Raw genomic sequence first — 13,816 nt, 5'->3', positions numbered from 1 at the left:
GAGGTGCCTAATTCCCACTGACTGTCCATGGGAGTTAGGCATCTACATCTGTCTCTGAAATTCTCCTCCTAAGCGCCTAGCACAAACCAAGCCCTCCCTGACCCTGATCACGGCTCTTGCACACAAAGGCAAACTCGAAATTCAACGATTAGCTCCTTTATTAACAGCATATGGGAATCAATGAGACTGTAGCCAGAAACAGGGGGCATCAGACACCAGGTTGCAGAGCACCCGTGCTTAAGGGCACAAGCCTGCAAAACACAGCAGGTGCCAACAAACAGCTATTCAACCTGGACATTGGTTCACCATCTGGACTGTCCACAAGCCAGAAGAGATTCCCCTGGAGTCACTGCCCTGTTCCAATTCAGTGTGGCCAGTGCTTTGTCTGCTTGAATATTTGGTGTATTTTAGTACTGCAGAAAATGGGACGCTGCAGCCACCTTTGACGAAGTAACAGCCTTAGAGCTCCGGGGCAGGGAGAGCTCCCAGCACATAGCTCTGCTATTGCACCCCAGACTACAGAGTCCTCACAGCTCTAACAACATCCTGCAGTCCTCACCTGACACCACCCTGCTATTCCAGCCCTGGCCCTGCTGTCCTTCTGCACCCACACGAAGAGTTCTGCCAATTCATTCCCATTTTGCCTCCAAGCTTTCTGCTCAGAGAATGGCCACCCCATTGGTTAGAGCAGTGTTGGGAGAGGGGCCCAGTGTCTTCTAGAGAGCAGGAAAGACCAGTCTCAACACTGACCAAAGGCACAGCTACCCAGGTGCAGACGTTAATCCACTAGGGCACCTAGCGATGGCCCCCCACTAGCCCACATGCCAAGCAGCCTATCCCTCTCAAGCTGTACCCAACAGAAGTGCTGCTGCCTTTGCCTATAGGTCCCAGATTGCTGGGAAGGGCTCCCCATTGTTTGAAGCCCAAGGCATGCCATAAGAATCAAGCCAGTTAGAAACTGAATTGGGGAGAAGAGCCCAAAAGGGCAAAGGAAGAAAGGGTATTTAGAACTGATGCTCCCCAAGGAAGGCCCTCCAGAAATGCTCTGTTATTAAACTGCTCCACGCTACGAAATCCCAAGTCTGATCTACCCCAGCCAGCCACGCAAGCAAGCGAGCCAACACAGCCAGCAGGCTCGTTTTAATTCAGGTCAGTGGCTGCTGACGGAATGAGAAAACCAGCAGGCAGCCGCAGTGGGGTGCCGGATCCTTAACTCCACTGCAGAGCTCATTAAACACCTTTGGCCCTGAACAACAATTACCGGGTTTCAGACATAGGCTGCTCTCACCTCACCCCACCATAACCTTCTCCACTCCCCTTGGCCATCACCTCGTGTCAATACCCTTGTTTGGAGACGCTCAACAAAAATTCACAGGCAGCTCAAGCTTCACACCTCTCAAGAGGGCAGAGTTACCAGATACAGGAACAAATGGCAGGGCAGCAAGAGACTCTGGAGGGCTTCCAGAGAGCAGTGAAGAAGCTGGAGCGTGAGGCCACTCACTTGTAAGGGCTGAAACAAAGGGACCACATTACCTCTTTGTAACACGCCACGTGTCGCACCGGAGCTTCACTGTACTCCCAGCTTCTGCAGTCTGGAGCGAATGCAAGCCAGAGCTGGGCATGCACATCTGCGGCTATTGCCAGCACAGAGTGGCTACACAAACCAGGCTGCTACGAAAGCTTCTCCACGCTTCTCCCTCTGCCACGCTCCACAGACAAACAGCCTCTAAAAATAGCCGGCCATTCATTCGACACACTCCTGCCCTTTCTCTCTGAAGCCAGGTAAGACTGGTTAAGTTGCATTTAATTATATTCTTCATGTGCATCTACTCTCCTGGTTGTGCCAAGACCTGTTTTCATTCTTTACTAAATTCAAGAACAAGCATTGAAGTAAGTCCAATATTCTTATGAAACTATGGTTACACACCTGAAGTAGTCCTGACAAGGAAGAATTATGGGTGTTGAGTGGGGCAGTGGTTCTCAACCAGGGGCACGCGTGCCCCTGTCGGTACACAGGGTCTTCCAGCCGGGTACATCAACTCATCTAGATATTTGCCTAGTTTTATAACAGGCTACATAAAAAGCACTAGCAAAGTCAGTACAAACTAAAATTTCATACTTGTTCATACTGCTCTACATACACTATATCAGTGTTTCGCAACTTGGGGTCTGCAACCCCCAACAGGGTCATGGGATGGGTTTGGGGAGGGTCACAAATGCAGGGCGGGTGTTAGAGGGTGGCAAGCAGAGCAAATGACTGGGGCCCCATGCCACAGGGGGCCCCCAAAAGCTAAAATACATGCTTCAGCCCCCCAGGCAGCAGAGCTCAGACTTCGGCCTGGGGCTGAAAATCAGACTCCTGAAAGGGGTACAATAGTCTGGAAAGGTTGAGAGCTACTGGAGTGGGGGGAAATACAGAATCCAGATTTTGGCATTTTCTGCTACTGGTACTAACCTTGCAACAGGGTAAAGATTTCCATCATCATTCTGAGCTTTTAGAGGATATGTCATTGTGGCCTCACCACAAGTCATGATCTCTAGAGGTGGCAGATAAACTGTTTATGAACCAGTCTCCTGGCCTAACGAAATTCACGCTGCGTTGTGGGACTATCTGCCAGAGTATAGACACAGAAAAGGAACCCCAATCATCACATTGTGAGGTTCGCTATTTGTTCCCTATCAGCAACTTCCATAGAAAGCCTGTCTCTGTATGCTCAAAACCGTTCCCAACCCGGCTAGCTCAGGCTGGTAGCTATAGAATGCCATCATAAGGCAGAGACCGGGGTTGTCCAAGTCTGGAATGCAAGCTTGCCTAGCAATTGTGTTGATGTGTGAAGCAGAGCAGAACACAGCTCATTCTTCTAGCAGCAAACCAAAGTGAGGTGGCCCAGGAGACACCTTGGGAGCAGGTAAGTGCAGAAACAAGGGGATACTCAGAGTCTCCTCCAGTTCAGAGCTCTGCATCAGCCTCTGTACCGGGCCTCCATGTTCCATACTGAGCTCAGTGCTTACAAGCCTGGTCTCCTGTGGAAACGTCTCCTCTGCACACAGGATGCAAAAGAGCGTGTTGGGGGTGGGACAACGCAAGTCACTCAGCAATGCCTGCCTGTGCTCGGCTGGAAGGAACCAAGGCAGTTTCTAGGAGTGGGCCTGGCGACGGATCACTGCAAGCTCTCTTGCCAGCACACAGGTGAGCACTGGCATCTCTGCAAGCATTTAAAGGGTCGGCTGCTATGCGAGACAAGAGTTTTTAGCAAGCTGCAACAGGCTTTGGGGTCCCTTTTGGATTCATTAAACATGGAAATCCCTCCCTTTCATCGCAGCTCCCTTCAGATCCCCTACAAGTCACCGCGCTCTGCTCAGAGTAGCCCCATATGCCAGCCTCCCTTCAGAAGCACACCACACGAGTGTCTGCACAGCCAAGTCACACAGGGTACTTAGACACTGCAGCTGCGAGCGAGCGAGCTGCTCAGCTCGGGTAGACAGCCTCGCAGTATAGCCAGCCATGTGTACTGGAGCTCAGACTCAGCTGGGCGCGTAGATCCATACTCAGGCAACTAGCCCAAGATGCCACTGGTGCCACAACATCTACACAGCTATTTTTAGTGTGCTAGCTTGAGCCCTGTCAGTGAGTCTGTGTACCTGTGAGTTCAATCCTTGAGGGGGGCTACCTAGGGATCTGGGGCAAAATCAGTACTTGGCCCTGCTAGTGAAGGCAGGTGGCTGGACTCTATGACCTTTCGGGGTCCCTTCCAGTTCTAGGAGATCGGTATATCTCCATATATTTATACCTGGTCTGGGAGGCTTCTGTACCCAGAGAAAGTGAGCAGCACTTTACACAGCCACTAACACAAGCAGATAGTCACTGGCTCCTGACCTGGATCATCCAGAGATCTGGGTGGCAGCCACCCAAACTCCTGCATCTTCCAGTCTGTGCCCAGTGGATGCTGACTACGCAGGTGTCACCCGAGCTCTTGGATTATGGTTACTATCTCAAAATAGTGCAGAATAAGCAAAGGTCCAAGCAGTCTCCTCTTGAAAACATCCACTGCCACTGGTGCCTTGGATACAAGCTATGGGCTCAGGCGATGCCGACCATCTTGAACTCCCTCTCTCTCGGCTAGGATCTGGGTGCTCAACACCTCACAGGACCAGCCCTCTGCACTACAGGCACCAGCACTGGGAAGCTGTCCAGTTTCGAGGGGGGGAAAAAAGGACTGGTGTTTCCTCTTAGTGTTCATCTCCCCCTCCCCCCACCCCCGCAGGAAGTCTGCTAAGCCCCCTCCCACCCCACACTTCAGCAGAGCAGCACAGGAAACCTGCAGGCTCTTTCTTGCTTTGCCCAAAGGAAGTGGTGCGCAACTGTACAAGGATCAGGTGGTGTGTTTTTACAGAGGCCAAGCCACCATGATCACTGACTTCCTGCAGCTGCTCCCCAGACTCCTGCTTGGCCCTCCATTTCCCCTAAGACATTCCTCCTCTTTACAGAGAACCAGTTGATCAGAAGAGTTTGGAGGGGGACAGTTTGAGCAGTCAGACTAGCCACAGGCAAGGGAAGGGATGGGGTTCACAGCACTGCACACTCCAGGCAGCCCAAGCAAAGACTCCAGAGAAGGAAGGAGCGGACAGCCCATGGAACTCCTCCAGGCACATTCCAGAGACTGGGCCTGTTCACTCACGCTCCGGCAATTCCCAGGCACAAGGTCTGACAAACACAAGCCACTCCGACTGGCTCACAGGCACAGCAGCAGCATGCCAGGGAGTGAGCAAGCTTCCAGAGTTACTTTGGCCCTCCAAAACTGGAGTTAGTGCAAGCCCCAAAAGCACCCGGCAGCAACCCACTCTGGGGCATCTCTTTGATGATGCAGCCACAACATCAGCCCGAGAAGACAGCAAAGGTACAAGAAAGTATTGCTTCGGTGTTCCCCATCGCACTCAGGTCTGACAATGGAGAAGGGACCCACTGCTTCTGTTATGTGCTGCACTCTTCCAGACTCCGTCTCCCTGCAGCAAATGGGCAACTTCTATTGCCACCAACACTTACTGGCATTCGTCTCTTTTAAAGAGTCACTTTCAAAGAGGAGGAGTATATTAGCAGTTAGAGCAGGGAACTTGAGTCAGGGCTCCTGGGTTCTACTCCCAGCTCAGTGTCACGGAGTGTGGGGGAGTCAGGGCCCTGCACCCTCACTTCCTGCGATTCACCATGACTCTCAGCCAGCCAGTAAAACAAAAGGGTTATTAGATGACAGGAACACAGTCCCAAGCAGGGCTTATAGGTACAACCAGGACCCCTCAGCGAGGTCCCTCTGGGGGGCAAGGAGCTTAGAGCCCAGACTTGGGGTTCCCTGCCTCTTCTCAGCCAGCCCAAAAGCAGCCCTTTGTCCAGTTTCCCCGGGGGAAAGGTGTCACCTGGCCCCAACCCCCTCCTGGCTCACGTTACAGGCTCAGGTATCATCCCTCAAATAAAGACATCCCCTGCTCTCCCATCCCCCATACAGACAGTCCCAGTAAAACATTGTACATTGGCCAAACTGGACAGTCTCTACGCAAAAGAATAAATGGACACAAATCTGACATCAGGAATCATAACATTCAAAAACCAGTGGGAGAACACTTCAACCTCTCTAATCACTCAGTGACAGACTTGAAGGTGTCAGTTTTGCAACAAAAAAACTTCAAAAACAGACTCCAAAGAGAGACTGCTGAACTCGAATTAATATGCAAATTAGACAATTAACTTAGGTCTAAACAGAGACTGGGAATGGTTGGGTCATTACACTAATTGAATTCTCCCCCCCCCCCATGTTAAGTTCTCCTCACACCTTCTATGGGTCATCTCGATTATCACTTCAAAGTTTTTTCTTCTGCTGCTACGGATAGCTCATCTCAATTGATTGGCCTCTTACAATTGGTATGCGTACTTCCACCTTTTCATGTTCTCTGTATGTATAAGGCCTTGGCTACACTGGCAATTCACAGCGCTGCACTTGCTGCGCTCAGGGGTGTGAAAAAACACCCCCCCTGAGCACAGCGAGTGCAGCGCTGTAAAGCTCCAGTGTAATCAGCGCCTGCAGCGCTGCACGCTCGCTCGCAGCGCTGCAAGCTATTCCCCTCGGAGAGGTGGAGTACTTGCAGCGCTGCGAGAGAGCTCTCGCAGTGCTGGCGGCGCGACTACACTCGTGCTTCACAGCGCTGCCGCGGCACCGCTGTGAATCCGCGAGTGTAGCCAAGGCCTAAATATCTTCTGTCTGTGTTCCACTCTATGCATCTGAAGAAGTGGGCTGTAGCCCACAAAAGCTTATGCTGAAATAAATTTGTTAGTCTCTAAGGTGCCACAAGTACTCCTGTTCTTTTTGCGGATACAGATTAACATGGCTGCTACTTTGAAACCAGTAAAACTAGAAGACATTCCCAGGTCAATCCGCCCCGCTCCCTACTGCGTCACACTCAGCCATTACCTGTGCTATTGTGGGCAACCTATTTCACCTCTCCATCTGCAGCTCCTGCATCTCTTAGGTTAGCAGATTTAACCCTGTCTATCCCACAAGGGCACTGAGAAATAAAAAAAAAAAAAAGGGAGTTGGGACCTAATTCTGACCACACTTATATCCGGGTAACTCAAGAGTAAACCCACGGACCTCAGTGGAGTGACAGACATCTTGACTGCAGTATTTTAAGGAAAGCTAGACCTTGGGCTGTCTGTTTTACAATGTTCCTCTAGCCTTTCTTTCATGTGGTTTTCAGCAGGTGAGTTAAGCTTGAAATCTCTTGTACATTACTCATGAGTCTCTGTGATCAGAGATATTGGCTCAAATCCAGTGAGAAAAACTGGTGCATATATTTGTTCTAGCAAAGGGAAAAAACTCACATTGTTTATTGGACACATCTGGAGGCTACCACAAGTTAATGGCGAGTTAATTAGCCCTATCTTGTGGTAGCCCACTTGGCTACTATGGTGCCAAGAGATTTGTTCGCCATCTCAGAGGTATTCATTAAACGAGCTCTCTACAGCCTGTCTGGTTTGGCACAGAGGAGACTAGATCTGTGGGAAAAGGCACTCTCTTCCAGGATTGAAATTCATGTTCCCCGTGTAACTGTATTTCCTCCTATTATTTAGGATCATCTCCTCACTGAGGATGCTTGTGTTTGACTGACTCACAGAGCAATGAATGAGACACACAAACCCTACCAACACGTTAATAAATAAGCGATACGCAAAAAGCCTTTACAGCATTTCCAGGCAGTGGAACATAAACAAAACAAGTCTGGAATAAATCTAGTTCATGAACAGGGACAGGGAAGACAATTCAGACAGGGAAATGGGTTGGCCAGATCTCTGATAAGCATGACTGGAGCGTGTGTGGGGTGCGATGAATATGAAAATCTCTATATGTAGGGAAAACATGGAATTTAGGAGAGAAACATGAACCAATCAAATCCATCCACATGTGAAGTTAGTGCCCTCCTCAGTGGGCTCAGCAAAAAGGCCAAGGGACCATCTCCAGAGCAGCAGCAAGACTTACTGGCCAGCAACACAGAGGAAGCTAGCCCTGCCACTCCCAGTGCTGTAAGCTATTCTGGAAAGAGAAGATTCCTGTCTCCAAGACAGATAATCCACTGTGAACTTCACACACAACTTCAGTATCAAGTTAGACACCCTAACAACACTGCCATCCCCGATCCACACACACAAGAGAACTATGGGGGAAGGAAGAGAGTGACAAAGCAGTGCAGCCAAGCCAGCAGGGCTGAGCTGGGAGAAAGGAGGCACTAGGGTGGGGTTTCGTGGTGGGGCAAAGCTGTTGGGGGTGGGTCAAGATCAGACCTTTGATTCTCCCTCTACAAGTACAGTCCCAACGGCCAGGTTGGAGATCAGACCTGTAAGCCCCAACAGATAGCTAGCAAGAGTAACAGGCACCGTGCTAATGTACGGTGGCCCAGATACAGCCCCCCAGACATTTCCACTAATAAAGATGAATTCTTGGTGGTGACTGCCTCCCGACTTGGAGACACTCTTCTCTAACTTTGGCTGTGGAGGCTGAGGGGGCGAGCAGAGGGAGAGGACGAGTGGTTATATTTATGTACTGGAGATCTGTACAAACCAACCAAAACAGCTGCATTCTGGGCTCATCAGCAGCTTGCTGACCTGCAAGTCAGAAGGAAGCTCTCTTTTTGTGACTGGGCTGGTTTCAGGTCTTGAGTCAGAGGGTTCAAATGCAGACCAGGATCTTGGAATAAAGTCACTCAGCAGCTATGAGAAAGCTCTGGGACTTCAGGCCCCACCACATCCAAGTTCTACTACTACAGCTCATCATCCTATGCCTCCTCTCTAGCTGTAGGGAGCAGGACTAGAGGGAGGATATGCTCTTCCAACACAGACACACACAAGCTGGGACTCTCAGCTTGCCTTCTGAAGAGCCGACCAAAAAACACATACATGTTCCTTTGCAAGAAGACTAGAATCAGCAGCTTCCTGCATATTGGGCTTTCTACCAAACCTGCCACCACCCTGATCTTGGTCTGTCGCCTCCAGACACCCATTCTCAGATGCGCATAGTGCACATCTGTAGCCCCTCTGTGCAAGGGTGGGAGAAGCTGCAGAGAACCCATTGGTTCACTTTGAAAATACAGGGTGGAGACTGTCACAGCAAGAATGGGTTTAAATGGCTCAACTGCTTACAATGCCCAAGACATTTAAGACAACAGTTTAACCACACATAATGTGTGTCCTGTCAGAGCTGATGCCTAGAAAGCTTATGATACTCCTAACAACAAGACACAGCAAACCAAAACAAATGTCTGGGCATCTCCGGAGATCAGCAGAGGACTATCATATAAAGCGATCTGGCTTTTCAAGGAGCTTCAGACCTTCAAGGACTGGGAACTCTGGGGCTGCTGCTGGTGGATTTTCCAGGTACATTTAGCGCATTTACATCTTGTACAATTCTCACAACCTCCTGTGATGAAGCTGTGCGTGCGGTCAGCATGACATGGATTGAGGTACGCATGCCCAAACAAGGCTGGGGATATGTCAGCCAGCCATACATTCCTCATTTTACTGTGGCCCTTCATAATTATATATTAGCACTGGCTTCTGTGAAAAGGCCTAGAGGAGTTATTCCCTGCCATTTGTTCTCCCTCACAAAAAAAAACCAAACAAACAAATCATCCCCTACTCGATCTTATGAAGAGCCAATGTCCTAAAAGCAAATCCACACGTTATCAGAGACTTTGTGGCCTCCTAATCAAATGAAGCATAAGAAAGGCCATGACCACCAAATAAGACCATGACTTTCCAATCACAGCTCCAGTTAAAAGGACAACCACAGTTAACTGTGGAGCTAGACCCCCCTAAGGAAACCCTCTAGGAAGCAAAATTCATTTTAGTAAACAATGGAGACTCCTTCCCTAAGGAGAGGACACTCAGTCTGACAGGAAACTCTAACCAACCCACTCGCAGGGCTGTTTTCTAGAATCATTCTGTCTGCAGTCTCTTCACATCTCTCCTAGGAAGATCTAGAGGCTGTTAAGAGGTAGTATTGTTCTTGTGTCACTGTACCCAAGAAATAGCAGTACAAGGAAGGCAGCTGTTCAGTAAAAATAGCCTGTCTCTTCTGAGGAGTATGCCGAGTGCCTAGCACAAGGAGGCTCTGATCTCATTTGATGCCTCTTGACACTGCTGCAATATAAATAAGATCCTCAGACAATCAGTTGTGTTCTGCAAGGAGGGAACATGCTCTGAAGGTTCCTCCTTGCAGAAGGAGATTAAAATCTATTCTAACAAAGGACCAAGTGCATTTAGGACCAAATGTATGGACTCCAAATGCAGTTCAATGTATCAGCAACTCTCCCTGTTCTCATTTTCAAGTCCCCCTAACAAATGAATGGTAAAGTCACCCAAGCCAATATCAAGGCTCCTCTTCATTTACCAAAGCTTTGTTGTTTCAGCATTTTACTGTGGCTAATAGGGAGTGGTTTAGCTCCAGGCAGCAGTGGGACCACAGAGGAAGAGGAATGGCAGAGGACGATCTATTGTGGTGAATTGAATTCTCCCCCCCCCCCCACTCCATTCTAACCATGGACAACAAAAGGCTACACTAGCCAGATAGCTTGCTTCCCCCTCCCTCAAACTGCTCCTCTACAAAATTCCCCACAGACATGCCCGCACATGGAAGACATGGGAGGTGAATACCAAAAAAATCAGACAAGTTTCCAGAATTATTAGTTTTTTGTGCTCCTGTTTTCTCCTCTTATCAGTAGCACAGGGGGCACCACCACATGGAGGGTTATTGGCTTAGGCCAAACAGTGCAATGCACTTCTTAGAGCAAATCCACAACATCCTACAGGACCCTGAAGCAGACACCAGAGAGACCAAGTGCCTAGAGTGTCACACAGACAGCAAAGCATTTCATATGCAATTTTTAGAGGGCAGTAGTAGAAGCACAATAGTAAAAACAATGCAACAGTGATACATATGGCCTAAAATGGAACAATTCAAGGCTATTTGATCTAGACTTTGCTGACAACAATCGCTCTTATCAGTGAAGATGCCAATGGATTACAAAAATGTACAAGCCAAGTAAAAAAGTAATGGAGAAGATAGGTTTGAGATTCAATGCAAAGAAATGTAAAGTTAATGGGGATAGGGACAGAAATCAAAACTGAAAAAGAGAAAGTGGAGAAGGTGGACAATTTTACATATCTTGGAAGTTCCATCAACCAAGATGGTACTAATTCCAAGGAAAGAAGAAGAAGAAGGAAGGCAAACGCATTTGGAAGACTCAAAAACATCTCCCTCAAGACAAAACTGAATGTGTACAAAGCAACTGTTATTGCCATCACAACATACAGCAGTGAGACATGGCAACTTATGAAGAAAGACATGCTGGATGCATTTCATCACAAATGTCTGAGAAGAATATTGGGAATAACATATAGAGATAGGAAGATGAGTGAAGAAGTCAGAAAAATTACTGGAAAAGGTACCCTCTCACAAATAATCTACAAAAGACGACATCAGTGGCTGGGACACGTGCTGAGAATGGAAAAAGAACACTTACCAAATACCGCCCTTGAATGGAAGCCAGAAAACGCAAGAAAAAAAGAGAAGACTGCACGTAACATGGAAACTAACAGTTCTGAACAACATCAGCACCTCAACACGAAATAGGAAGATTTGGAGAGAAGGGCAGTTGACAGGCAAGGATGGCAAATGTGGGTAAGCCCAGTGTGCAGCAAAGCACGGGATGGACTAAGGTCTAAGTAAAAGCACAAACCTTCACTAATTCACACTAACGACTGGGAGACCCAGGAGGTTTTTTAAATCCATTTTTCAAATTAGCTAGTAAGCGAGAAAACATTTCAAAAGTTCAGATTCTGCCTCTCAGAAAGATACTTTGAGAATGGTACTTAGCTCTAATTGAACTAGTGCCATCACATACAGAGAATGCTATCAAGAATACTGTAGTATATTCTGTATAATGAAGCCTTAGGAATACAAGGCCTACAGTACCATCTCTGCAATAAAATCTTTGCTGGGAGGTGCAAATCAGTGAGATTCTACTGCAACAATTATACTTTGAACTTCTGTAGCAGCTTTCAGGAGATCACAAAATGCCTTATAGAAGTATCTTCTTTTTAAAAAGAGAGATGGAAACAGAGGCAAACACAGATGATGTGTCTTGCAGAAGGTCACACGCCAATGCAGCTAGAACAGACCCCAGGAGTACTAACTCCCAATCCTGTGCTCCAGCTACTTGACTTAACCCAGATAATCAGGCAGGCAGTAAACAGCAGTAACTGTGCTTGTGGCACTCTGCAATCTAGGACTTAACACAGGACACCAGACAGCATCCATCTGAGTGGCTGCAGCAACCCCTATGAATTGGGAGGAGTGGGAAACAAGTCCTATGAGTCTTGCTTTGTACTCAATTCCCCTCTACTATGTTTTGCTCCCTTGTCTCAAGCCCCTCTTGAAATGAGGCATTTTCCCAAGATGTACAGAGATTCCCAGAACCATGTCACATAACAAGAACATTTACAATATTCAGGAAGGGGGCGGAGGAAAAGAGAAGTCCCAGACTATTCCAGGAAACAAGACAACATCCCTGAAATGACTTCATAGCAGGGAGGGCTCCCACCTCTTCCCCTGTCCCAGGTCAGAGACAATCCCACTGGGAGAGCCAGGTTCTTTCCACCCAGCCCAGCTAATGGAATGGTTCAAGCGTGGAGGTCAGGAACAGGGGAGGGAGCTTCCTCCCTCCCCTCAGCCTAGCATATTTCCTGTAGCAGCGCCCAACTGGCTCCCTAGGCTAGTCAAGCAGGCCAAAGAAGCCATTTTCTCTTTCTCTCCACTTGCTCCAGGGCATCATGACCATAACAGGTAGTAGGATGGGAAACCCCCCTTTGGCCTCTTCCTGGCCTTTTATCAGAAGAAATGAGAAATTCCTACTTCTTGTTTTCTGAGGTTCCCGTGACCCTCTCTTCTCCTTCCTCTTTTCTAAGGATATTTGGACAATAAGGACTGTAACCAACCCCCTTTCACATACAATACCAAAACCCATTTCAATCCTTCCAAGCCAATGGCTTGAACTGTAGTGAGTTTACACCAGCCTCAGCCCACTTTTGTCAAAGTTGCCAGACCCCCACTTGACACTTCTAGAAGGCAGATCAAGATCCTTTCTCTAGGGAGCCTCCCCCTTTCTCCTTCCCCTCCTGCCATGAGACAGACCACAAGAGTTAATGCCAGCCTCAACTCTTACACCAGGCACTCTAAGGAGGTAAAGGGCAGGCATTGCCCTGAGTCAGGCGTGGCCCATGTGCAGTTCTATACCCCAGCCAACCAGTGGCGACAGGTCCCAGCCACTGATCATTTATTTTATATTTTATCATCTACCTTGGGGAGAGCCCCTGGGGCCCAATCTCTCCGAATTTAAAAGCGTGGCTGCAATCTGCTCCTTTCCAGGTAACTCCAATGTGCCCCTCGGACCCCCAGTGAGCTCCAGCGGGCCCCCCGTTTCCTTACACATGCCAGAAAGCCAACTGAATAACCCCCCTTCCGGTTTCCAGTGCCGAGGCAGGAGGAGACCGGGGAGCCCGTAGGAAGCCCGATCCCCGAACCCAGCCCGGCCGCGCCCCCCGTCTCCCCGCCGGCCACGGGACTCACCGCTGTGCGCGCTGAACCAGCGGGGCGCGATGTGCAGGGGCAGCGCGTCGGCTAGCGAGGCTCGCGGGCCCAGGTACAGCATCCCGTCTCCATGGCGACCGCCTCCCGTCTCCTGGTAACCATTGCCATGGGCGTAGGTGGAGTCTGCGCCCGAGCCGCCGCCGCCGCCCGGGGCCCGTTCGGGGTCGCCCGCCGCCCGGGCAGCCGCAGCGTAGAGGCCGAAGGGGACCCCGCCGGCCGCGCTCGGGTCCATGCCCATGCCAGCCACCGAGCTGACGGAGCGACTGCGCAGCCCCATGGCGGCGCCGCCGGCCCGGTAGTGACCGAAGTGGGGCGCCCCCCCGGGCGGGGGCACGGCGCTGTCGTCGGTGGAGACCCCCGGGAAGGGCCCCCGCGAGCGGGCCGCGGTACTTTGCTTGCCACCCATGGGCAGGCCCGGCCCGGCCTGCCGCCGCCCGAACGAGAGCGCTCAGCACCTAGCCCCTGCAGACACCCCCTCGGCGGGGGGCGGGGGGGGAAAGGGAGGCTGACGAAAAGGGAGGAGGCGGGGACGACAAACTAGGAATTAAAATTCTTCCGCGCCTCCGGCATGTTCGCCCCGCCAGGTCCCGAGAGGCCCCCAGCCGCTCATCCACAGCCGGGGCTGGAGG

General features: G+C 50.0%; 1 protein-coding gene across 1 annotated transcript in view; it reads right to left on the bottom strand.

Annotated features, from left to right (window-relative positions):
• ZNRF1 (zinc and ring finger 1) overlaps positions 1 to 13,593 on the bottom strand; it is a 92,904-nt gene extending 79,311 nt beyond the window's left edge. Inside the window, exon 1 of the mRNA XM_065416763.1 lies at positions 13,167 to 13,593. Coding sequence (XP_065272835.1) covers positions 13,167 to 13,593 — 427 coding nt within the window. The remainder of the gene's footprint in view (positions 1 to 13,166) is intronic.
• Positions 13,594 to 13,816: the final 223 nt, after the last annotated feature.

The sequence above is a fragment of the Emys orbicularis genome, chromosome 14 (assembly GCF_028017835.1).
Source record: "Emys orbicularis isolate rEmyOrb1 chromosome 14, rEmyOrb1.hap1, whole genome shotgun sequence".
Classification (NCBI taxonomy): Eukaryota; Metazoa; Chordata; order Testudines; family Emydidae; genus Emys; species Emys orbicularis.
This window is presented reverse-complemented; position numbering and strand designations above follow the sequence as displayed.